Consider the following 23,666-nt stretch of genomic DNA (forward strand, 5'->3'; position numbering starts at 1 on the left):
GTGGCAGGGCTTATCCCCAAGAACCTGAGCTCCTACAAAAGGAAGATAACCCCATGTAGGGTGGAGGGCCTTAATGCAAGTCAGGAAACTCCTGTTTCATTCATTCCAGAAAAGCCCCTTTGCCCTCATCCTTGCAGAGCCTGCGGCAGCACAGGGAGGGAGAGCGCTGGCTGGGATGTCGCTGCTGGCAGGGTTTGAACCAAAGCTGGGGACACAGCTGCAAAATCAGATGGTGGCTTGGCAAACAGAATTAACTAAGTGTTATCACCTTCCTGGCCTCCCAGTGGCTTCCACGGCACATTAGCATTCCTGAGTTTTATCCTTGCACAGCCACAGCATCTCACCTTGCCTTTGTTTGCCAGCTCTGCTGCCATGGCACCCTGGCACACACCTGGAAATGCCATCATAACTGAGGAAGCGAGGCAAAGGTTTTGCTTGAAAAAGAAATAAATGCAAAATAGGTCAAGTTCTTTTTAGGGAGACTTTTGCTCAGTCCCCATTTGTGGGTTCTTTCACCAAGTGATTTGTGTGATGCTGCAGTCTGATGTGTGCTAGGACGTGCTAGGTGGGAAGAGCTATAAAGGTGCAGGGGAAAAAACGAGGTGAGATTTCAGCTGTTAACACACAGTTTCATGTGTGCAAGCAGCACTTGGCACCCACAGCATGAGGGGCGGGAGATGTGCTCATTGCTTTCACAGGTCACCCCGCCAGCCCTCACCCCTCCACTGGGCCCACAAACAAGGCACAGCTCAGGTATAACCCATGGAGTGGGTGCTGCAAGGGATCTGCGTGCCAGAGAGCTCCATCTCCCAGGGGCTGGAGCCACCTGGGGTCCCTCTCACCTGATGTACAGGCCCCGTGGGCACTGGATGCTGTTCCACATGAGGACAGCTGGCTGGGAAATCTGTACCCACCATGGATCAAAAAAAGTATTTGATCTAATTAATGCCAAGAGTGATCATGAAAATCAGTGCAATCGCATCCCTCTTCCCGTGACATTGCTCCGTTGACTTTAATTGGCTTTTCTGTTGGCCCAACATCTCTTGGTTTCTAAGCAGGAGAGGTTTTGCATCACCAGTGCTTGACCCTATTGAAGACACTTCCAGGAGCCAGCCCCAGGCAGCCCTGGAGGTGGGATGGAAGGATGGTGATGCCTATCAGAGGTGCAGGGCAGGGCTCAGGATCATTCATAAGCACATTAATTTTATGTTGCTGCCAGAAGCAATCAGCAGCAGGACAGTCAGAGATGTTGGCATGAACATGTTGGTCATTACATTCGAGACTCATCCTCTGGGATGCAGAGGGAGCAGCCTTTATCTCCCTCTCCTGAATAAACAGAACATAAAACCAGGAGAAACTCCCCAGAATACCAACAAACCTTCCCATTTTCAGCCTAGATAACTTAATGGTTAATTTATTCTTATTTATTCTTATGCAACCTTGGATTTTTTTGCTATTTTCCCCAGTGCCTGCCCCTTTGAAGTATTTTTAGATTGAACTCAGATCCCCTCTTTGCCTTTGCTGGGTGAGACAAGACACAGTCTTCTGACTCTCTCCTAAGATAAATGCTCTATTTTCCTACCAATCTGCTCTCATTTACAGCCACATCATAGGAGTGACCAGGACATGAGATGTAGCAGACCAGGGTCAGTCTCACACAACCCACTCCTTCCCCTTTGGGTCTGCACTTCATGGTGACTGTCCCTTGCTCAGCACCCCATGGGCCAGACATCCCTTCTGCAAATGGGACCCAGGCACCAGCAGTGGGGATAAGGACATGATTTCTGTTGTGCAACATGGTTCTGCCACAGAGTCATAGCATTGTTTGGACTGGAAGGGACAGGGACAGTAAAGATCATTTAGTTCCAAACCCCCTGCCATGGGCAGGGACACCTTCCACTTGTCCAAGTTGATCCAAGCCTCATCCAACCTGGCCAAGAACACTTGCAGGGATGAGACATCCACAGCTTCTCTGGGCACCCTGTGCCAGGGCCTCAGCACCCTCACAGTAAGGAATTTCTTCCCAATATCTGGTCTAAATCTGTCCTCTTTCTGTTTAAATCCATTCCCTCTCATCCTGTCAAGATACCCTCATAAAAGGTCCCTCTCCAGTCTCTTGTAGCTCCTTTAGGCTGCTATAAGCTCAGTGCCCTCTCTTCTGCAGGCTGAACAGTCCCAGCTCTCTCACCCTGTCTACATCAACAGAGATGCTCCAGCCCTTTGAACATCTTCACGCCCTCCTCTGGACTTGCTTCAACAGCTCCATGTCCTTCTTATATTGGGGGACTCCAGAGCTGGACACGGTGCTCCAGGTGGGGTCACACCAAAGCAGACCGGAGGGGCAGAATCACCCCCCTCACCCTGCTGCCAACGCTGATGTTGATCCAGCCCAGTTTATGTTTGCCCTTCTGGGCTGGGAGCACACATCACTGGGTCACAGTGAGCTTCTTGTCAACCAAGACCCCCAGATCCTTCTCCTTAGAGTTGATCTCTATCCATTCTCTGCCTAGACTGAATTTGTCCCTGGGATTGTCCTGACCCATGTGCAGGACCTTGCACTTGGCCTTGTTGGACTGTTCCCACAGCCCAGCACGTGACTGGAATTCCCTAAACCAACACCAAAGCTGAAAAAGGGAACATGCACAAGATCCAGTGATGTAAACAGGAACACCCAGCCCTCCTTTCTGCCAGCTGCTGTGCCTCTATCCATGCTGTCAGAGTTGGTGGTGGGTGTCACAAAATGCCCTCTTGCTGTCACTCAGGATCCAGTCCCTCCTGGCAGGATGCCCCAAGGTTTGCACAAAGCTCCTGACGGGTCACTTTTTGGTGGCTGCCCAGCAGCTCTCAGCTCTGTGGTCCTGCCCCTGCACATCTCATCTTCTCCTCTCTGTCAGGAGAATTTTTGGGAATTTCATGGTGAGGCAGCTCTGCAGGGCTCAGCAGTGTTTGCCTGGGAAACAGCGAGCAGCAGAAATGGTCTAAATACTTTCAGGCTTCTGGCAGTTCACAGAGCAATACCCCAGGCAAAGAAAAAGATATCTTGATTAGAATAATTATAATTGTCTTTTCCTTCGTTCTTTCTACAGAAATTCCAGGCTAAATTATCATCTAATTTCAGAGAGCTCCATGACCAAGATTATCTATGAGTCATTTGTAATTATGTGCCAGATTGTATTAAAGCATGAAAATACAAAGGTTTCTCATCAAATACTAAGGGGGTTGGGGGAAGAGAATCAAATTACATTGGAGCAAGATAACTGTTCCAGCCACTTTCTGATTCATGGCATCCAGCAAATGCAAAGGAAAAAAATGGAGAAAATTCTCATTTTAATAATTGTTTAATTGTGAAAACTGACAAATTACAGGAAATTTCAGTTAAGGCTGACACACCATCCCCTTCCAGTGCTGCTCTAGAAAACACTGTAAGGAGCTTTAAGACTCTCCCATTCTGACTCCGCGCTAATTCCCACGGGAATTTCTACCGCAGCTTTGCCCTGGGCCTGAGTTTAGTGTTAAAAAGTGGATAAAAACTGCCCGTTGAGAAATGCAGTCTGTATCTATCCAAACAGCTTTAGCTGGGAGCAGCAAACACAGCAGCTGTCTTTCTGCACAAAAGAGAATACTCCAGCAGCAGGAAACATCCTGGGACTTCTACATCTCTCTCTGGCCGCCTCCCCAGCCTGACTCTCCTGGGACAGAAGCTGCCTTGGAAAATTAGGACTCTTCTCCTGCAGCAGCACTGGGGCCACTCCATGGCCCCAGCTCTGCAGTGTCAGTGATGAGCCCCAGGGTCAATCCAGGCATGCTGCATACTGTATTTCCAATAGCCAGTGGGAAGCAAAGGAGAAAATGTTCTCCATGTGGAAGTGCTGGGAGGAGAAGAAGGAGCAGAGGGGATGTTGGAATGAGGGTCATTGGCTGCACAGGCAAGGTTTGGGGCTGCGTGTCAAGGGAGACCCAGATGACAGCCTTGACAAGGCTCTAATGTGTTCACTTCATAAACAAATGCACACATGAATTTTAAATGAAATATTAACATGCTGTACAACTTGGATGGGACCAGTTGTCCTTCCTGAGAGAACTGAGTCCTGTTTTCCCCATGTTATTGAGCAGTCATAAACAGCAGGGAAATGTCTCTAACCCCAACAGCCATGTAAAAACAAAGCACGAGATGATGAGAGCTCCCATGTGATGCAAACATCTGGGATGTGTCTCCCCACAGATTTTCACACCTTTGGTTAACTTGGATGCTGCCCATCCAGCCAGAGCCAGGGCTCCTGCAGGTGCACCTGCCTGCTACGTTCCAGGGCAGCTCACACCTTCCTCTGCTCTCCACGGACACAGACATGGCAACTCAACCTCACCACCACAGGCACAGCTCTTCCAGAGAGCTGTTTTGGGAGGAAATGAACTTCTTCTGTTTTCCTTGACTTTGCTGATGGCCTCTCACAAACCTGCAGTGAGGGTTCTGCCATAATCCACAGGGACCCTCCAATACCCTGGGAAGGTGTTGCACTGGGATTCATGCCCCACTGTCCTGCTCACAGGTGTGCCCAGCTCCAGGGAGAGATCAGCTGTAGGGTTACACAGATGCTTTCAACCACACTTGGCTCACACAAGCCAGGTGAAGCAAAATCTCAATAACAGCACTTATTTACTCAAGCAGCACCATTACAAGTGTTTGTAAAATCCAGGGAGCAATTAAATAAAAACATATTGGCACCTAGAAGCCCTAGCTTGCCATGGGAACCATGTCCCTCATTCCCAGTCACACAGTTACCCCGTGCCTTAAGCCACCCCTGCCAGCTGACCCCACAACACGCTTCACTGGTGAAAAGGAGAACCCTCCACATGTGCCCATAGCACAGCTTTGAAGCCTTACAGGGGACCTGAAAATTTTTTTACCCAGAAACTCAGTCCATTCCTGCTGCCAGGAGATGTCCTGTTGTTTTACTCAACTGAAATGAGGACAGCTTGTTCTCCATGTGTTTCCTGGAGCCTCACATACCTGCCCTGCCCTTTAGTGACCCCCCAGTGCCCCAGGGAAGGGCACAAACTCCCCTTTCTCTTCCCCATCTCACCACCGGTGTGTCTGAAAACAATGAGATCTTTCAGGTGAAGCATCGTTTCCAGAAGAGTTTGAGAGGCAGATGGAGCAGTTGCTTCTGGAAGGATCAGAGCATCCTGGGAATCTCCCTGGAGTGTTTCTGATGAGTCCAGGCCACAGCACATGGATACAGGCACCACAGCAGTGAGCCAAGGGACAGGAGGAGACCCACAGCATTCAGGATGTGGCTTGACACACACGAACTTCAGATTTCATTGATGGACCCCACATTAAACAAGCACAGGGACCAGGATGTGACACAACTTTAGTAATAAAGCTTCAGTGTGGGAACTGCCAGAGAAAGAAGCTAGCGGCAGCATCAATAAATGTGCAGGGCAAACAGGCCAGCTGCAATTTATTCTGCATGTGCTTCAGACATTTCACATTGTCTTCATTCCTCACAAAGTTTTTGTGATGCCTGTCGCATGAGCATGTTCTAAACACCAAATTTAGCTGCACTGAGCATTGCTTAGCAGCCTCACGAACGCTCCCCCTGCCTATTGTGAAGGGGAAAATAAACAGATTATTAATCTGAGATATTTATGGTGCAACATTTTACAATGACTAGTCAGCCTGGCTATACATTAAAAGCTCTTTTGGATTTTTTTGTGGCACACTAGGGCTGGTTAATAGCAGAAGGGAGGCACTCCAGCCTCTCCTTTCCTCAGAACAATTAGGACTATAAAGGAAAGGTGACACAGGTGGGAATGGGATTTCCTCACCTTATTACTGGTGCCTACAAGATTGACGCTGTCCCAACAACTCACCAGCAGCTCCTTTATATTCAGTGCAGAGCAACAGGCAGGCCAGGGAGTCACCAAGCAAAGATGATGGCTTTAAATGAAGCAAAATATTCCTAGAGAGTAGATTGCCATATGTGTATCTGTGGGTGTGGCTGGCACTGACACATCTGAGAGCACAGAATGGTGAATTTGGAAGTCAATGAGATAAATAGGCCACATCAAAGGTGCACAGACAGAGCAAGAACGTGAGTCCCCATATGTTTTTGTGTGACCATGGAGAGACAGGTCTGCTTGTTCCCAGAACACCCTGGCATGGAAACCTTGCCAACTGCAAAGGTGTTTCTCCACCCACCTGAAATGTGGGGCTCCATCTGGCCCCTTTGTCCCCTTGTCCCCCCACACAAGCCAGTACTGCAATTTGAGAGCTGGATCCTGCAACCTCTGCAGTGCCAACCCTGGCAGGGCTGTCAGGAGTGGGATGACTGGAATTCTGCAGGAATCACAGCACTGTGGATGGCAATTTGCTACTCATCAGCCCCGTGGCCACTCAAAGGGCTGAGAGAAGCCCTCATCATGCAGGGCATCTGCTGCAGGGGGCAGAGATGCTTCTTGTCTGTCCCTGGCAAAGGGAGGGATTGTGTTTCTCTTGGCAAGTGACCCTTCTTTCAGGAGAGGGCTCCACAGAAATAGCCACTGTTGGACAGGGAAAGCAGCAGAACATGACAAGGGTCTGTGTTACCAGGAGCTAATGGGGAAGACTGCAGGGATGGTGACAAAACAACAGAGGATGCTTCCTATTTGGTATTAATCTCACAAAGCAGAGGAGAAGATGAAGAGCCGGTGCTTCCCTTGATACATCCCTTCACTATAGGGATCCTGAAGGGCAGTTTACCCTGATCTCCTCTTCCCAAGCTCCTCCTGAGCAGTGGGCAGGGAAACACGGCTTTTTGAGGAAGGAAACTTCATGTCAAGTCTTTGGGGATCACAGGGCTTTTCAGAGCAACTGTTATTTTCCTCATGGCTCACAAGTAGAGAAATTCTCCTCTGCCAAGTGTTAATATCCCAGCAAATGGTCCTGTTTTCCCTGCTATACACTTGTGAGGGCATTTCTAACAAGTCCATCACTTGAGCTCTTACACACATTAGAGATGTTATTTCTTGCTGGTGTGTAGTTGATCCTCCACGCTCTGCCTGGAGAGAAAGGGGAAGGCTTTCTTTAAGGACCTGTTTGTAGATGTGAGGCTTTTGCAAATTTGAAAAAAGGCTATTGAGATTAGATCAGCCAGATCTAGAAAAACCTGAAGGACAAAGGTCTCCAACAGTGCAAAAAGCTGACACTGAAGCTTGGCCAGGTGTAACACGGTCAGCAGTCCAGGGGAGGAACAAAGGGTTGGACGGCCTAAGGAGGTAGCCAGGCAATTAGTCATTTAGGAGGCATTTTTTATTGCTTTTGTGAAGCATGATTCATCTCTTAATATGAGCATGGACAGTCAATCCTCTGGCTGTGCAAATGAATCAGCACATGCTCCCCTCTCCCTGCTCCCATGAGGCTGAGATTCTGCACAGCCAAAACCAACCCTCGCAGGAAGCAGGTCTGAGAGTCAGCAACTGCTCACATAAAATAAAAAAAACAACCCACAAACAAGAATTCACATATTTAAAGGGATATAAACCCCTCTTGTCATGGACTGGGTGTCATAAATGTGAACATATTCCTGTAAGGCACCTCCTAAGAACGTGGCACCGATTGCCCAAGACAGAAATACAGAACTGGAAGAACCATCAAGGCTTTGAAAGGGGTTTTTTTGTCAACTATGTTCCTACCTGCTTTCTGCACAAGCATCTTATGCCTCAGGAAATTAAGGAAGGAAGGGATAAGAAGGCCAGGTTTTCACAGGGCTTTCCCACATGGACAGGGTCTCAGTGCTCTCCAACCTCATTTTTCTTATCCCCACATGCTGCTGATGCTGACACCCAGAGATGTCCAGAAGGAGTTGGCACATTGCTGTCCTGCCTGCCAGGGGGCTGCCTCTAAGCTTCCCAAAAAATGTCTTGACTGTGGCAAGGGAATGAGGTGAATATACGAGAAATGTACTGTTTCTCCTGAACTGCATCGTTAATAATATTTTCCTCCCCCCTTGCACCTCTGTAAATCACCATGTGACTACAGAACTCAACAATGTTACACTGATGTAGAACCACTCTCAGGAGGGAACTGGTTGGTGTAAATCATCCCCTTCTATTTCCTAGTACAGAACCTGGTGCCAGGTTCTGCCAAAAACACAGGGAAAACATTCACTAGATTTTTCCAATGGCAATAGTCTGTCTAAACGCAACTTTAAATGTCTGCCATTAAAGTTTTCTTCATCTCATTAAAATGACTTGCAAAACCATCTGCCAGCTAATAAGGACTTTTTACAGCCTTAATATTTTATTTTATAATGAAATATACAAAGGGGAAAACAGGACACGTATTTAGAAAGACAATGGCAACAATCTGCTGCTCTTCCACAGAAAGCTGATGATGTTCACTCCCGTGGCTGGTTAAAGACACTGAACACTTCAGCCCCTTGAATATTCCTTGTACAAATAATCCAATTCCTATTCTCATGATATTTGCCTAACACACAGCAACTGAAAGCAGCACTTCCAGGAACTATTCTTCAGATCCTTCTTGTCCAAAAATACCAGTGACTGGTACATTAGAGAGAAGGGCAGACAACATTTATGCTAAGAGTCTACATGTACTTGCCAAAATCCCTTGGTGGTTCCAGATTCCCTCAGCCCCCACATTCACTTCCTTGAGTTACTCAGAAACTGAACAAGAGATGAGAAATCTTGGTGAGATCATCAGGGACAGGGAGCAGCCAGACTCAGAGCAAAGGCATGGGTGAAATCCCAAGGGACAGCACTGCTCTTTCCAGGAAAAGGAGCTGTTGCCATTACATCCCAGTCCCTTTTCCTGTGGAGCTGCAGAGCTGGGCAGGATCTGGCCGTGATCTGTCTGTAATCACCAGCAGGAGGAGAACAAGTTGGGTTCATGCCCCAGTGAGCCATTAATGGCGAAGAATAAAGGAAGTCATGAGGAGCCATCTGAGATTGTTCCGCCACCCCCCTTGGCAGTATTAGGGAACAGAGAGCCCATCTCAGAGCTGAAATGAGGAGGAATTTCAGGTCACATCTTACCACACCAGGTCTCCTCCACTGTGTTCACTGCTCGCTTCTTCACCTCTGATGTGGGGCATCCCTGGCTCTGATACCTGGACCGATACTTTCACACTCCATATTTCACCATAAATCTCTGTTTGTGCTGCTTTCCCCCCCTTTTTGTCTTCTTTAACATCTCTGCTCCTCAGTAGTGATTGCTTACTCCTGCTGAGCACTGAGGACACTGCTCAGAAGGAAAGTTGCAATCCTAAGCAGGGTCCTTTCAAAATATGGTAATAGAGGGAGCAACTTAAAAAACCACATACATCCCACCCCAAAACCCCTAAAAGCACTTTCTTGGATAGCAAGCTACCCTATGGCCCTATCAACCCAACATATATGCAAGAATTTAACGAAAGCTAAGGCTGACTGTGAAAGTAGGCTTGAAATGACACTGGAAGAGCTGCAGCCTGCCTTCCAAACCTCAGCTAAGTCCTGTAATGGCTGTGTCTTCATCCTGCCTACTGCTGATCTTCACTTGAGGTGTCACAGATGGCCTTAATTGCTTATCTCCTTCTGAGCTTCATATCTGCTGTGGTAGATTAACGGATGGGACTGATCAATGGGCTGAACACAGCCCTTGGCACCCCTAAACTACCTCTCTGCACAGTGATTAGTGCAATGGCTTCTCCCCACTCACATAAAATTTATAATCTTCTAATTTACATACTGGCATGTCTCACCTGAGGTGTAGCCCCTTTTACTCCATGCTACACCCACAGGCAGTGACAACACCTGGGGCCTGTGCTGGGCAGCTTTACAGGGCTGGCACTACCCCTGCTGACAGAGACCTCTTGCCCACTAAGAGGCCAGGGGAGATCAGAAAGTCTACACTTGCACACGTGCCAAGAGCACTGGCCAAAAGTGTTTCAGATGGCATTTTATTAATGCAGTGCAGCCAGCAACTTTGAACCAACATAAATTATACCAGGAAGATGAGTAAGATGAAAGATCCTTCATCTTACCACAGGCAGAAAATACACTCAGACTGTTCCTCGTGGTGCCTGACAGTCCAGAAAGAAAACACAATGATTCACATCACGCTGATCTGCTGTTGGAGGCCTCAGCACCTACGGTAGGTCCTACTGATTTAATGCAGCATGCAGCAGTAACTAACAATTTCTCAGTGGCCTTGCGTAAGAGTTTGCTTGAAAGCAGTGAGGAGAGTTTTGAAAACATTTGCTTTAGCTGTATTTTATGGCATGCCAAGCCATGAATCTCACCTGAATGGTGCTGGTGTGTGTTGGACTTTCCTCTGGTGAGCTCGCAGAGCATGGGCAGGAATCACAGCAGATACAAGGTTAATCTGCTTCCCAGACACGATGCTGTGCTGAAGAACCATTACTCAATTACAACACATCCACATCAGAGTAGTCTGTGACCACCTAGAAACTTCTGACAACCTCAGCCATCCCCATTTATATTAAAAGCAGCAGAATAGGTAACTCCTCTTTGCTGCTTAGTTAGACAAGGCTTGACAGAGTAAGAAGGGGCTTTGGACATAGCACAGTATCTGGTTTTACTCCAGGACTGGTTTTACCCACAGTACTCTGGTTTTGCCCAGAGCACTTCTATCCCTTCCTTTGCTACTGCTACCACCTCTAGAGACTGTTGTTAATAGGACAGGTCCTTGAGTGATGTAAAGCAGCAAAGCCCTCACTGCCTGATGCTCACTGCCCATTGCACAGTCCAGTGCACATCATTACAAAGAATAATCCCTCATCTTTCTGGTTTTAATGCAGCTTTTCTCCTTAACATTAAACTAAAGCCTTTAAACTCACTCTAAATAATTATTCTCTTTTTTTTTTTTTTCACTCATGAGAAACAATGATATCTCACCACCTCTTCTTCCTCACTTGGCTTGGTGTCCTACCTCTTTCAATACCCTCCAGTGGACTGCTCAGGCTACAAATAATGAATATCATGCAGGATATACCATGAAACAGAAGAGTCTGGAATTCTTCTGTGGAAAATGGACAACATTGCCTCACCTCTGCTGCTGCCAAGATGCAGCTTCTGCCCCTCTTAGTCTCTGCGTACAAATCCCTTTTACTTTTCCCACAGAAGAGCACTGAAGAAAAATTACCTGGCAATCAGAGTGTTGGTGCTGTTTCTTTTCATTGCTTTGTTAAAACTCCTTTAATTTGCTGTATTTTTCTGCTTTTAAAGAATTGAGAAACTCTACTAGGAGCACTGAGAGCAGTGAGAAAGCATTCTTGCTGTAATTTGGCAATAGAAATGGATAACACAGTGATTGCCAACTCTGTGCCCAGTACTGTGCCACTTACTGCCCTCCCACACAATAACAAATATACAGTTCAAGCTACAAGTCTTTAAATCCTGTGTTCCTGGAGTCCCACTGCAAGAAGGGAATTTCATTTTGCATTTATATGAACTGTATGTGCCTCCGTAATTTCCATGAGAATGCACAACAGGTCGCGTAAGAAAAAAATAATTACAATGAAGCAACTCACCAAGTAAATTTGTTATGCCCTAAGTCCTGAATTCTCACTGAGCCTCCTTTCTCATGTACTTAACCCCTTTCGTTAAACAACCACGACTCACCAAGACCATTGCCAGGTATTGGGGTGGGCATAAAAAATACTGAATAATGTGCTGTAACTCTTCTTACAGATGAGATGGGAGTAGAAAACTGTAACAGCTTCTTCTGCATTACAAAACAGGAACCTAAGAACAAATGTGCTATGACCCTGCTGGTGAAAAATGAAGGTAATATAAAGCCTTGTAAGATTTCAGCTTTATTAGCATTATTTAACTTCTGAGATGATGAAAGGAGGCATATTTGATAAATGCAGCTGCGGGGACAGAATGCTTTTGGTTATGAAAGCCTGGTGTGGCACAGAAGAGAAAAATTACAGGACAAAGCCAAGAGCCTGGGAAGAGCAGAAAATATGAGGCCAAGGCGGTCAGTACTTTTTAACAGCTCAGATGTTACCAGGGAGAGGGCATCCATGGTGGATATTACTGGAGAAGTTCCCAACTCCCAGTGGAAATGGCTGGAACAGTTGAAGAGAAATTCAGATAAAAACATCCCAATGTCAATGAGAGCAGAAGTGTGCCTTGATCACACTACGGGAACACAGTGAAATGCTGGAATGACACATACTGCCTTATCAAATCTACTGTTAATCATCTTTTTATAGGCTAAAACTTTGCAGGAGACACTCCTGAGGATCCAGTAGTACCTCTTTTTCCAGAAAAAACTAAAAGGAGCAAACACCCATCTGTACAAAGGGCAGATGTGGATTTTTGTCTCCAAACTGTGGCAGCCAGATGTTGATAAAATAACATGATTTTTAACTCAGCACACACCTTATTTATCAAGATACAGCTTTCAGAAACAAGCACTGGAACAGTTCCACTAAGTACACACACCATATATTGTTCCCACAGTCAGTTAATTATACAGCTTAGTGGAAAAGCCTCGTTAATGTTATGCACTTTACAAAAAGTATCTACATCTATCAGTGGAACAGTGTCTTGTAAAAAACACTTGCCTGATTAGCTGTGTCTTCCCTTTTAGAGACAAAAGAAAGCTCTGAATGACAAATTTTGGCCATGATCAACCAATCGTGCAACAATCAAAACCCAACATTTGTAAGAATGAAGACAGAAAACCAGAAATTATCAGGAGAGCATCATAATAACAGATGGGCTGTGTAAGGGTTTTACTTTTTATTTACAGCAAATATATTACAGTAAAAAAGGTTAACATGGCTCATAGTTGTGTAAGGATGGTACGTATGCTTACATCAAAAAGGTTTAATTTCCTTGGCACTAACTGAACTGAATACGAGGATTCAACACAAAAATAAGAAACAGAACATTTATTAGGCAAACTCTAACTGTACACATCTGCAACTGGAGTTTCAATGCAATCCAAAGAACACAAACAAGTCATCAGGATGGCAAGGACTTTTTCGACGAACATGTTTAACCCTCAAGACAAGGCTGTCTGGCACCATTTAAAAGTTGCTGTACTGAATACACTGATTTTAAAGAAATATCATAGATGATTAAGACACTGAAAATGCACTCAGCACAGTGAAGAAGCCCATTATTTTCCTTATTTCTTTTTTACTCCCATGATACAAGAGTTAAAAGGCTGCATGGCAGACAAGCTGGATGCAACAGCTGGAGGGTTTTGCCTGTCAAGCAAAGTGACTTGCAGCAAGAGACGTGCTTTCTGCAACAAACCCGATGATACACAGCTTGTGTGGCTTCAAAGAAGATGATCTAAGAACAACAAATGTTGAAGCCTTATAAGCTCTTTACATCATAATCAGAATCCTGAGAAAAGCAGGATCCAAATTACTCCAAGTGAATTCAGGCTTACTTATACACAACAAAATTGTCCAGATACACCAACAGTAGTAAACAGAGTTAATGCAGTGTTAATCTTTTTACATTTTAATGACTAGCTATAAAAACAGAAACTAGCATGTTCAAATCTGTTTACATTTCCTGAGCTTAGTTAAATGAAGAAGGAATGAACATTATAAAAATCCCGGTAAGTCACCAATAAATTAAAAATGTACATAACCACTATAGCTTAAGAAGCTCAGAGTGAAGTCTGCCTATCCAATGTCCTTTCTTTAGGAACCCTGTACAGAAACTACGCCATTAACTTCACCAGCAATACTGAGATGCTGTGGAATTGTAGGTCTTTTATTTTTCCCTTGCTCTTCCACCAGACTGCCTGATGGCCTTTCCTAATCAAATCATACGAGAGCGTTCGAAAACTGCAACCCTCTACTTGCAATGCACAAACCAATGTTCTCAGCAATGCAGTGTACTACTGAAATTCAAATTTCCTAGCTGCAGTTATCTAGGTGGGCTCTCAGCTCTCACACGTAACATCACTACCCTGGCAGCAGGTTTGGTATCCTTTGGAGGAACAAACCACGAGACTGGAGGAAAGACCTCAGCAATATTCATCTTAGCGGTTTCTTTAAGAGCCAACATCTTGCATTTCAGAAAAGCACTCGACCTACATGAGTCATACACATGTTTATTTATGCATGTTTACTTCCTGCATAGAGAATACTGTGTACCTTGGAATAAAACCCAAGCCTTGAGAATATACTGAGAGTATATTTGTTGCAGTGCTATGGAAGATTAATTCAAGCCCAAACAATCAAACTCAACGGTCTCAAAGACTTGCAGAGCACGAACTTTGATAAAACAAACTACTTTTTAAAAAACTGTCTGCTTATAGCATACTTTTATTTTATGGTGTAGATAAAAGAGAGGTAGAAAGGTTTATCTCCTCACTATCAGTTTCTGTGCAGTATTTATAAAGTATCAGAAAAAAAATCTATAGCTTTTCAGTAAAAATGCCAGCTTTTCTCCTAAGAATTATAAGGAATCTCTTCTTTCCACTTAAGTGCTGCAAACTAAGTAACTGGAATTTGGTTCAGAAGAGCTCTTCTTTCCAGTAGCCTTACCACACCAATTTTGTTACCAAGTTCTGCTTTTAAGAACTCATTACAGAAATACTCCTATACAGGGCTCAAAAACTCACAGATACAACCCACCAAACCATATTTACCAGCCAAGTAGTATCAAGTCGGCTCCTAAAAAAAGCACTCACTCTTGCTTGACTTACACGATCCGTCTTACGCAAGCTACCAAGAGGGACAGGGAAGAATGAAGTATGGAAGGCCACATGGCCCTATCCTTCTTTGGTGATGACCCCAGATGTGAGCACCACTATCACCCTGTCTGGCAGAGCTTCCTGAGGCAGCTTCTCTTCCTGCCACGATCCATTCTCTGCAGCAGGATGTAGGAGGATGGATGGTGCTTTAGTAACGAGTGCTCCTCAAAAAAGGTAGGAAGGAAGACTCGACCAGCAGACAGCTGAACAGAAACCATGCTGGTAAGATAAATATCCATCCTTCGCTGGTGTTAAGACAAGCCTGCAGCACTACAGTTTTCATGATTGTCACCAGATAAGGGAGAGAGATGGAAACATCAGCTGCAGACATCCAGAGTGTGATCCGGACTGCAGTGCATTTCCCACGGAGCCGAGAGCCTCGGACCCAGCAGTGCCAGGGGAAGGCAGGTCAGAGGCACCAGGGTGGGATCTGCCCACAGGGACTCCACCCCTGACCCCTGCTCACATGGCACTGCGAGAACTGATCTATCTGCAAGAGAGGACCTGCCTGCTGACATTTCAGGGCACACAGGGCTGCAGCTCCAGCTTTATTCACATAGCAACAACTGTTCAAGGGTGGGATTTGAGCCATGAAAGTCAGACTGCTGCACGGTGACCTTTAATTTACCCAGTGAATGTTAAGCAAATTACATTAAATTAAATTCAGTCAAAGCAGATGCTAGCTTATTTATTAAAAAGCTCAGTTTTCTTTTTTTCAACTGGTTTTAGAGACCAGCAGCTCTTGGGAGCAGACCTTCAGTTTAACTTAGTCAGGCAAAAGCAGCTCCGCAGAGATGGCCAGAGGGACTCTCCTGCAGCAACACTAGCCTAAAGAAGACCTGGCTGTCCCTAGGGATGCAGAGCAACAGCTCAGGAGCACAGCATCTTTGCCTCCTTGCCCCACACACCTCCTACCTGACCCAGGTCTTCTCCTTTCTTCCACAAAAACCACACTGGACTCACAGCGGAAGACGATTCTTCACTGCCAACGTTGCCTTCTACTGTCATATCTTTTAAGAAATCTATGAATTGATTAATATAAAGAAGTATTTACTCTGTTTCAGAAAACCAATACTGTTCTGCAAATATATAACTTGTCATTAACTGTTGATAGGGTTGGGTAAGGGAGTTTGTATACAGCAACATGGTCACGTTCACAATCCAGGTTGGAAACATTTCTTTCTGTCAGCTGCAGCATGATGAGACAAAAAATGCTCCTGTACTCAAATAATCAACAGGCACACTTCTTTTCACCTGCCACCCTCCCTGTCCTTCAATCTGCTCTTTTTCAGCAGTATGCCTAAAAGCAGTCACATAAATAAGAGATGTGCTGCTTTCAGCCACATAGGCTTCATGCACAGTCTGTTTTGTCTCTTCTCTTTTGTTCTCTGGAAACATTACTCTCATTAATTTCATTCTCCAACTATGATCCACCAAAATAAAAATAAATTCAAGTAGGAATCCAAACTGGATATTGCTGGGTTATGGGTCAATGTAAACTGACCAGACCCAATGCCGAAAAGTAAGGATTGTTCGATTACATTTGCTGACCATAGACAGCTTCTTTCACTATTCCCACAGTTTGAAGACCAAAGATTTGCTGAGAACAAGACACAGTCCATGTTCCCTGGAAGTAAATGGAGCTAGTAGCCATCATCTTCATCCATATCACAGCCATAATCTGAAACACACAAAGACAAGTGCATATAAAAATACAAATATTCCGGGAAGATGGAAGACACAATGGAAGTATTGCTTCTTGAAGGTTGTTTGCCTCCTACGTAACTACATGGTAAGTTTTGCCTTAGGCAAGCATTTAAAAAAACATCTATTTTCTTAGGGCTAAATAAGTTCTTTCATGTACTTCCCTCAATGAAATAAAATTATTTTAAAGCATGTATGTGTAAATATCTCTTCTCACTTGTCACTAGACCCTCATTTAGGAATACTTGGCACATGTATATATGAAATACTTGGTTTAATTTAGAGGCTAAGGTGATTAAGCCTGATTGTCACAAGTAACTTGGCACACAGTGGCTGATAAGCAGCAGAATTACATTTACAAGTAGGCACATTTTTCACTAGACACAGGCACCAAGGAAAAAGCTGGTTTGTTTATATTATTCATGGATTTATGAGCTGAAATTGCAAGGGTTCAGAGATAGCTCAGAGTTCCCATCAACATCAAAAGAGTCGTGGAACAAATCCTGACCAATGCATCTGACTCGGATCTGCCTTATCTACTTAATTCTAGACTTAAAATTTTTGCCCAGATTTTTTAATCCAGTTTTGTTTTCTTAAACAATGCTGAGTGCAAAGACTGTGTGCTGTGTGCCAAAAGGCAGGTCTGTATGTTTCTAATGCATCAGTTTCTCTTCTGTGTGCTTCTGAATGCACTGACACTGATATTTTCTGTTGTGTAGATGAACCTATGGATAATTATTACATATGAGCCCCGAGGAAAGTTAAACTTTATATTCCAAATTCAATAAAGGGCAACATCTCACCCAAAGAGACAAGAAAAAGCTTGGAAGCAGAATTAAGTGTAATCTATAATGATTTGTGTAGAATGGGTGAAGTTCACCATCTGTAATTCATGCAGTTATTCCAGGCAGACAGGTCTAAAATCCATGGAGAAAGCAGCTAGGAAAGAGTTATTTGTTGCAGTGAGCAGCTCTGCACACCTGCATTTGGATTCTGGGAATACTCCTTTCCTTTTTATTTTTATTTTCATTTTTTACCTCTAATTTTTCAGCTGTTGTCCAGACCAGGCAGGGAGTAGTGGAATGTTCTCAGAATGGTTCAAAAATAGTAACATTTACAAAGAAAAAAAACTCAGTGACCTTTATTCTATTTTTGTGGGGGGTTTATTAATAAACATAGACCCACCCTCCCCCACATGGGTGCCTTTTCTTGGGAACGTTATTCTAATAATAAAAGCAGGCAACAAACTGTTTTTCCTACGGTTCAGCAATTATTTTCCAGCAGAGAAATCAATCTAAAAGCAACAGACACTTTTGTGAAATGTATACACATTGTCCACAAAAGCTAAATGAATAGTGCTGGAAATGTTTTTGCAGTAAATAACATTTCAGTAGGAAACTTATTCCCATCTTGAGTCTTTGCAACCCATAATTAGCAGCTCTCATTTTAAAAATAATTTTGTGTATTTTCAAAGCTTAACTTCTAAAGGGAAGTTTTTAATATAGGATAAATGTGGATGTGTCCAGCTAGGAAAAACCACAGTGGAGAGGAGACCGCCTTTTCCTGCCAGCAAAGAAATCTAATTAAACCAGTGGCTTTGCTGGGTAACCCAAAGAAATTAGCACACATCTGTGTACCATACATGCACCACCAATGCCATTCCTGCACTTGGGGAACAACTGCTTCTTCCTAACATTTTCCCCAGAAACTGATTTGTTCTGTTTTGAGCTGGACAGACACATCCCCAGGGCTCACAGACAACCTGGACACCACTGCAGCCTCCACTGAGGAGGCAGAAGGAGCAGGGAGGGGAGGCTCAGGGGGCAGTGAGCCCCAGACACCGCTAATAGAGGGGTTACTGAACCCCCAACTTCTCAGATCCACATTAATAAACCTAATCCTGGAAAACACCTCGCACTTCAGTTTGTTCTTGAGAAGGCCTCTGAGCCTAAAGCTCAAGATGCAAAGTTTTCTCAGGAGGAGTCTCTAAGGTCAGGTTTCAGACAAGGGTGATTCCAGGCTTCCCACAGGAATGGGCAATGCTGAAAAGGCAGCAGGAGCTCTGGTACAGGGACAAGCAAGGGGACCCTCTGTGTCCCCAGACCTGCAAGAACAAAGCCCACAGCACCAGGAGATGGTAACCCCAGCTCACCATTTCCTCCCATTAACTGCAAGGCGCTCATGCAGTGATCTTCATCTTCTTCTACCTCTTCCTCTTCCACCTCTTCATCATGGTTGTAAGCTACTGGGCCACTCTCCACAAGCACAGCTGCTGGTTTTTCTACATCAGAGGCTTCAGCCTGTGCAGCTGGAAAGGAAACCTGCATAAAAGAAGAGAGAACAGTAGAGCAGTCGTTCCTTTGGTCCAATATTTGCACAAAACTTTAGCAGCTTCCAAATGATAGGGACAGGAAGCTCATGTCCAGTGCTACAGGTTCAGTTGTTCTAATGAAAGTCTGAATGAAGGTCGGGCAAAACCACCCAGTTTTCACTTAGTCCAGAACCAGGCAACTGAAATATCCAGTAATGGTAACAGCAGAACAAGGATTCTCTGGCAAGCACAAGAGGAGAAGAAATCTGGGAGCGAAGGCTCCTCAGTAGAGCTCTGTGGGAGAACTTACAAACCTCTCCCACAGTGTGCTCAACTCACATCAGGCCTATTACAAAATAACAATGTTATTGACAATTTAATGATAGCAAAAATGTACCCTTCAAATCAGAAAAAGCCCAACATGTATTAGTTTTGACAGCTCTGGTTGGATTTATTTGGCGGCGCAATGAGCTGTGGAACAAATAGCACTCTGTAGACAGCACTTAATGTGATGGCAGAGCACTCAGTTGATAATACACACTGGCACCTGTAACATTACCTATGGAATTCATCAGAATAATGATCTCCAAACACTAACTTGGGAATCGATCACTGAGGGGACCTGTTCCGTACGTGTTTGTCCCCAGCTGCTCCAACGTTAGGCAGGACACAGCACGGAGGGAGAGAAAGGGCAACACCACAAGGGAATAGAGGTGAATTTGGAGTAGGTAATACTGTCTTTGGTTCACTGAGGAGAGATCTGGGAACAGGGCAGGAAGCAGCAACACAGCCTGTGCCAGCACAGCCCAGGCTCTGGTCTTTCTGATCATTCTTCTCACTTTCATGGTGTGCTCAGTCTGGAGACCCACCTCCTTTTCTCATCCAGGGAAGAAACATCACAGGAGCTTTACCTCCATCAGCTTTGTAATAGGGTACTTTCTACATCCATTCTGTACTTGGGACTGTTTGGGGTTTTTTACACTAGAGCCTGTGGCACACAAAACCAGCCAATTAGTGGCAATTTGAAGAACCTTAAAGATTGACCATGAATGCTGCGTTGTCATGTTAAGAACTCCGAGAAGGGAATATTGACAGTACCTGTCACCAGTCAGCTGTTACCAGCACTGAGTCATCTCCCCTAGTAACAAAGATGGAAAAGACTGGGACCACTTCCTTGGAAGGACAGTGGTGAGGTGCTTCTAAAAAGGAATGGTCCAAGGGAGACCAGAAAACCCCAACTCCTCTGGTCCATACCATGAGAAAAGTGCTACAGTGCTTTAGGTTTTAAACTGCAGTACATAACTATGTACTGCTGCATGTTCTCCAATTCCATTGGCAGCAAGTTCTGATAAAGTGTTGTCGTTTATTTTTATTTATTTATTTATTTATAAATGTATTTACTTGGGATGCAGTAGCTCCTAGAATCCCTGTAACTCCAGGCACTTTAGAGATACACCGTAAGAGAAAATCCCTGTACCAGAAAGTTGACAGTCTAATTATTTAGACATCAAAGCTGTTCCTGAACTTGTCATATACCATGACAGTCAACCTAAAGAATCTGCCTGAGTTTTTCAAAGCCACCTAAGGGTTTGCTCCAATAGCTCATTAATAGGGCAAAAGACACCCATTAATTGTAATAGAAAATCAAGTATTTAGATACTCGGATCAGTCAAAGACAGGTTTTCATGACTTTTTAATGCTCAAATTAATAATATTATTTAGAGGAACTTCCCTCCAGTTTATATTTCCTACCACTGCTTTTGCCTCTAGAGTGATCAAATTGAGTCCATCTTGGTATAAGCAGAAATAGACACAACAGTTTGAGACAAATCAGCATCATAATATACATCAATTTATATGTTTAAAAGTATCCATCTGCTCTGAAAAAGTGGGTGAATATAAAGGAGCTACAATTGAGTCATTATTTTTTAAAATTGCACCATGCTAATTAAAATGTGACCTTTTTCTAATTACCATGTCCACTTCCAGACTGCTATACTTCTAAAAATGTGCAGAGTTTTCTAATGAGCATAGAATAAGAAGTGAAAATGTATTTCCCTAGGCAGGATATCAAACTGTTTCTGAAAATCAATGGCTTTTTGTCATTTTAAAAATAAGGCAGTCAAACAACACCTTTAAATAGAACTTCCTGAATTCACTTCCAGACGTCCTGGACTAGAGTTTGGCACTTAGCTTTATGTTTGAATGGGCAATTGTCAAAGATGTTAAACTACCCAAGGGAACTGGTTCACTTTCAGAAGGGTGTCAGTGTCACACATTCATGGGGAAGAGGGACAAATTCCTTTGGTATACTGAATTTTTAGATATGCAGTAGACAGTTCGTTGTACACAAAATACCTGTGAATACTCTGTACAGTGTGAAAATAATAGTGAAAGAAAGCGGCTGTTGTTGTTATCTGGTTTCACTATCTGGTAATAATCCTGATCCCTTTGGGAGGTGCACAAAGCCACCCAAGCAGAGCTTCTGGCAGTGGCCAGTTACCAGCACTAACTTTCCTGCGGCACTATTACATTTTCAAAGTAAACAAACAAAGTAAAGACTAAGCCAGGCTGTACAGGGTAAGCTCTTTCCACACTGGTCTCTGACAGAAGCCTAGCCCATCCCCGGGGTCAGCTCTGGCTGCACAAAAGTGGAGTTTTGCATCCTTCTCTGTGAGGACAGTCCACAGGCACGAGCTCTGCCCTCTCCTACCCCTCCTGACCATTTACTTGACATGGACCTTTTTAGATGCTTGCAGGGAGTTTTCTCTTTTTTGCTGTTCAACGAAGCATTAGGAGGCTGTGCTAATGTTCCTAATGAATAAGTAAGGGCAAGTCTGGGTTAGAAAACAGCCAATCTCAGCTTTGCACTGTTCACAGTAAGCAACTCTTGGCCTGATCAGAGCGACAAAACTCATTTCTTTTACCCTTATCTATTGCATGACCAGAGCCAGGCTGAGAACAGCTTGTGGGAATTTCCAAACTCAACCTGTTGCATCAGAAGTGCTGGACTTTTCATACCTGTTCTGTGGCAGCCTTCTTAGCAAACTGGGTTGAAATCAAGGGTCTTAATCTGCAAAGAAGGAAAGAAAAAATGCTGAACATCAGAAAAGTTGCTCAAGAGTTTGACACAGAGTATTCAGAATCCAAACAGTGAAAGCACTTTGCTAGTGTTATGTTGTGCAATTACTTTTTTAATGATTTAAGATAAAGAGCAGAAAGCCACAAATGCCATGACAATTAACACACACATTCCCTTGGAAGCATCTGTCCCAGTTCAAGGTAATAATAAAAGATACCAGCACAGTAGCAAAACCTCATCTCAAACCACAGCCCCTGCTTCTCCACAAGGTCTTTGAAATAGCTGGGTTTGTCACATTTTACAAAAATCAAAAGAAAACAGATTTTTGGAAGAATGCAGACATGGCAAGACTGGGTCACACTCAGATTACCTAGCACTGGTCTGCAACTGCTTCCCTGTATCTGATGATACATAGAGGATACCAGTAAGATTATGCATGCAGGATACCATAATCATCACAGACAAGATTTTAACCTCCAGCTACAGAAACCATCAAAAAAACCCCAGGGACCCTGCATACCTTGAATAAGAAATGACAGAAATTGAACATAAACATTTTTAAAAACTCTGCAACAGATGTGAAAGAGATCTGCATATTTGGGGAGAAGAGCTGGATCAGTATAACTTCACGGCAAACTGTAAAATATTATTACTTCTGAAAAACATTTCATACTCTGTTGTTTCCTTACTGCCATGAAGGCTGCTCTCAATCCATCATTTAGTGTTACTTTCTGGTTTCTCCTGCTCATCTAGATGTATCTAGTCACGAAGAGGATGACTTGCTTTCTACAGAAACACTGCTCAGACAGCTCCTCAAGCACATCTTTTAACGAAGTCTAGGCAAACAACTTAATGAATACCAATTTATGCCTCCCGAGATACAGCCTTTTATGATAAGCAGAATTTTACTCTCATTTTTCTCTTAGTCATTCCTCCTTGTTAACACACAGAAACTCGTTGTTTTCCTACTTATTTATATATTTCAAATAATCACCAGGAGGAAACAAATCCCCAGAGAATGAGCAGGGGAGACTCAGATCATTATCTCCAGTGGCGAAGACTATATTAAAATACAACATATTGGCTAAGCTCCAAAATGGTTCAAAAACTGGTCATCTCTGAAATGCTTTGCAGGACCCAAAAGGCATTTCAGCAACTCAAGTAATTCAAGGTGCCTCCTCACAGTAGATCAAAACAAAAAGAAGCCAAGGCAATGTTTCAGGAGCTGCACCACGGAAGAATCCAGAATACATTATTCTGCTACAGCTATTTCTTGTCATATTACATAATTATAAAAAAATTCAAGAAAGAGATTTTCTTGACCTACATAAATATCTATTACTTACAAATCCTGGTGGACTTCTGGCCTCAGAGGGAATGTATTTGAGGGCACGGACATGCTCCTCCCTATGTGCCCAGCTTTCTCTTTCCATTATCTAACCCCAAGTGTAGTTTTCACCTTTAAATGCCATCTAATCCAACCCCCCTGCAAGAGCAGGGACACCTTCAACCTGACCAGGTTGCTCAGAGTCCTGTGCAGCCTGACCTTGAATGTTTCCAGGGATGGGGAATCCAACACCTCTCTGGGCCTGTGCCAGTGCCTCACCACCCTCATAAGAAAGAAATTTCCTCCTTAATTCCTGAAATTTGAGACTACCTGCCTACTTTCAATCACTGTTTTCCAAAAAAACACCCTGTTTATCTGCTTACAAACATATGGATGCAGCAAAGCCAAAAGGTTGCACAGCTGAAGGATTCTAATTACCAAACAAGTTGTGTTTCATTGACAGGACTGAAAAACACCCAACACTGGTAAGAAATGAAGGACTTTTATT

General features: G+C 44.0%; 1 protein-coding gene across 2 annotated transcripts in view; it reads right to left on the bottom strand.

Moving 5' to 3' along the window:
- Positions 1-12,738: 12,738 nt before the first annotated feature.
- Positions 12,739-23,666, bottom strand: part of BRF1 (BRF1 RNA polymerase III transcription initiation factor subunit) — a 172,914-nt gene continuing 161,986 nt past the window's right edge. For both annotated transcript variants that reach the window (XM_042048135.1, XM_042048136.1), the window contains 3 exons: positions 21,771-21,822; positions 18,591-18,759; positions 12,739-16,415 (listed from right to left, as the gene is read on the bottom strand). In XM_042048135.1, the coding sequence (XP_041904069.1) occupies positions 16,378-16,415; positions 18,591-18,759; positions 21,771-21,822 (259 nt within the window). In that variant the 3' untranslated portion in view covers positions 12,739-16,377. The remainder of the gene's footprint in view (positions 16,416-18,590; positions 18,760-21,770; positions 21,823-23,666) is intronic.

This window comes from Corvus kubaryi, unplaced genomic scaffold (assembly GCF_017639235.1).
Source record: "Corvus kubaryi isolate FWS band 111438036 unplaced genomic scaffold, C.kubaryi_AGA036_p1.0 66, whole genome shotgun sequence".
NCBI classification, from domain to species: domain Eukaryota; kingdom Metazoa; phylum Chordata; class Aves; order Passeriformes; family Corvidae; genus Corvus; species Corvus kubaryi.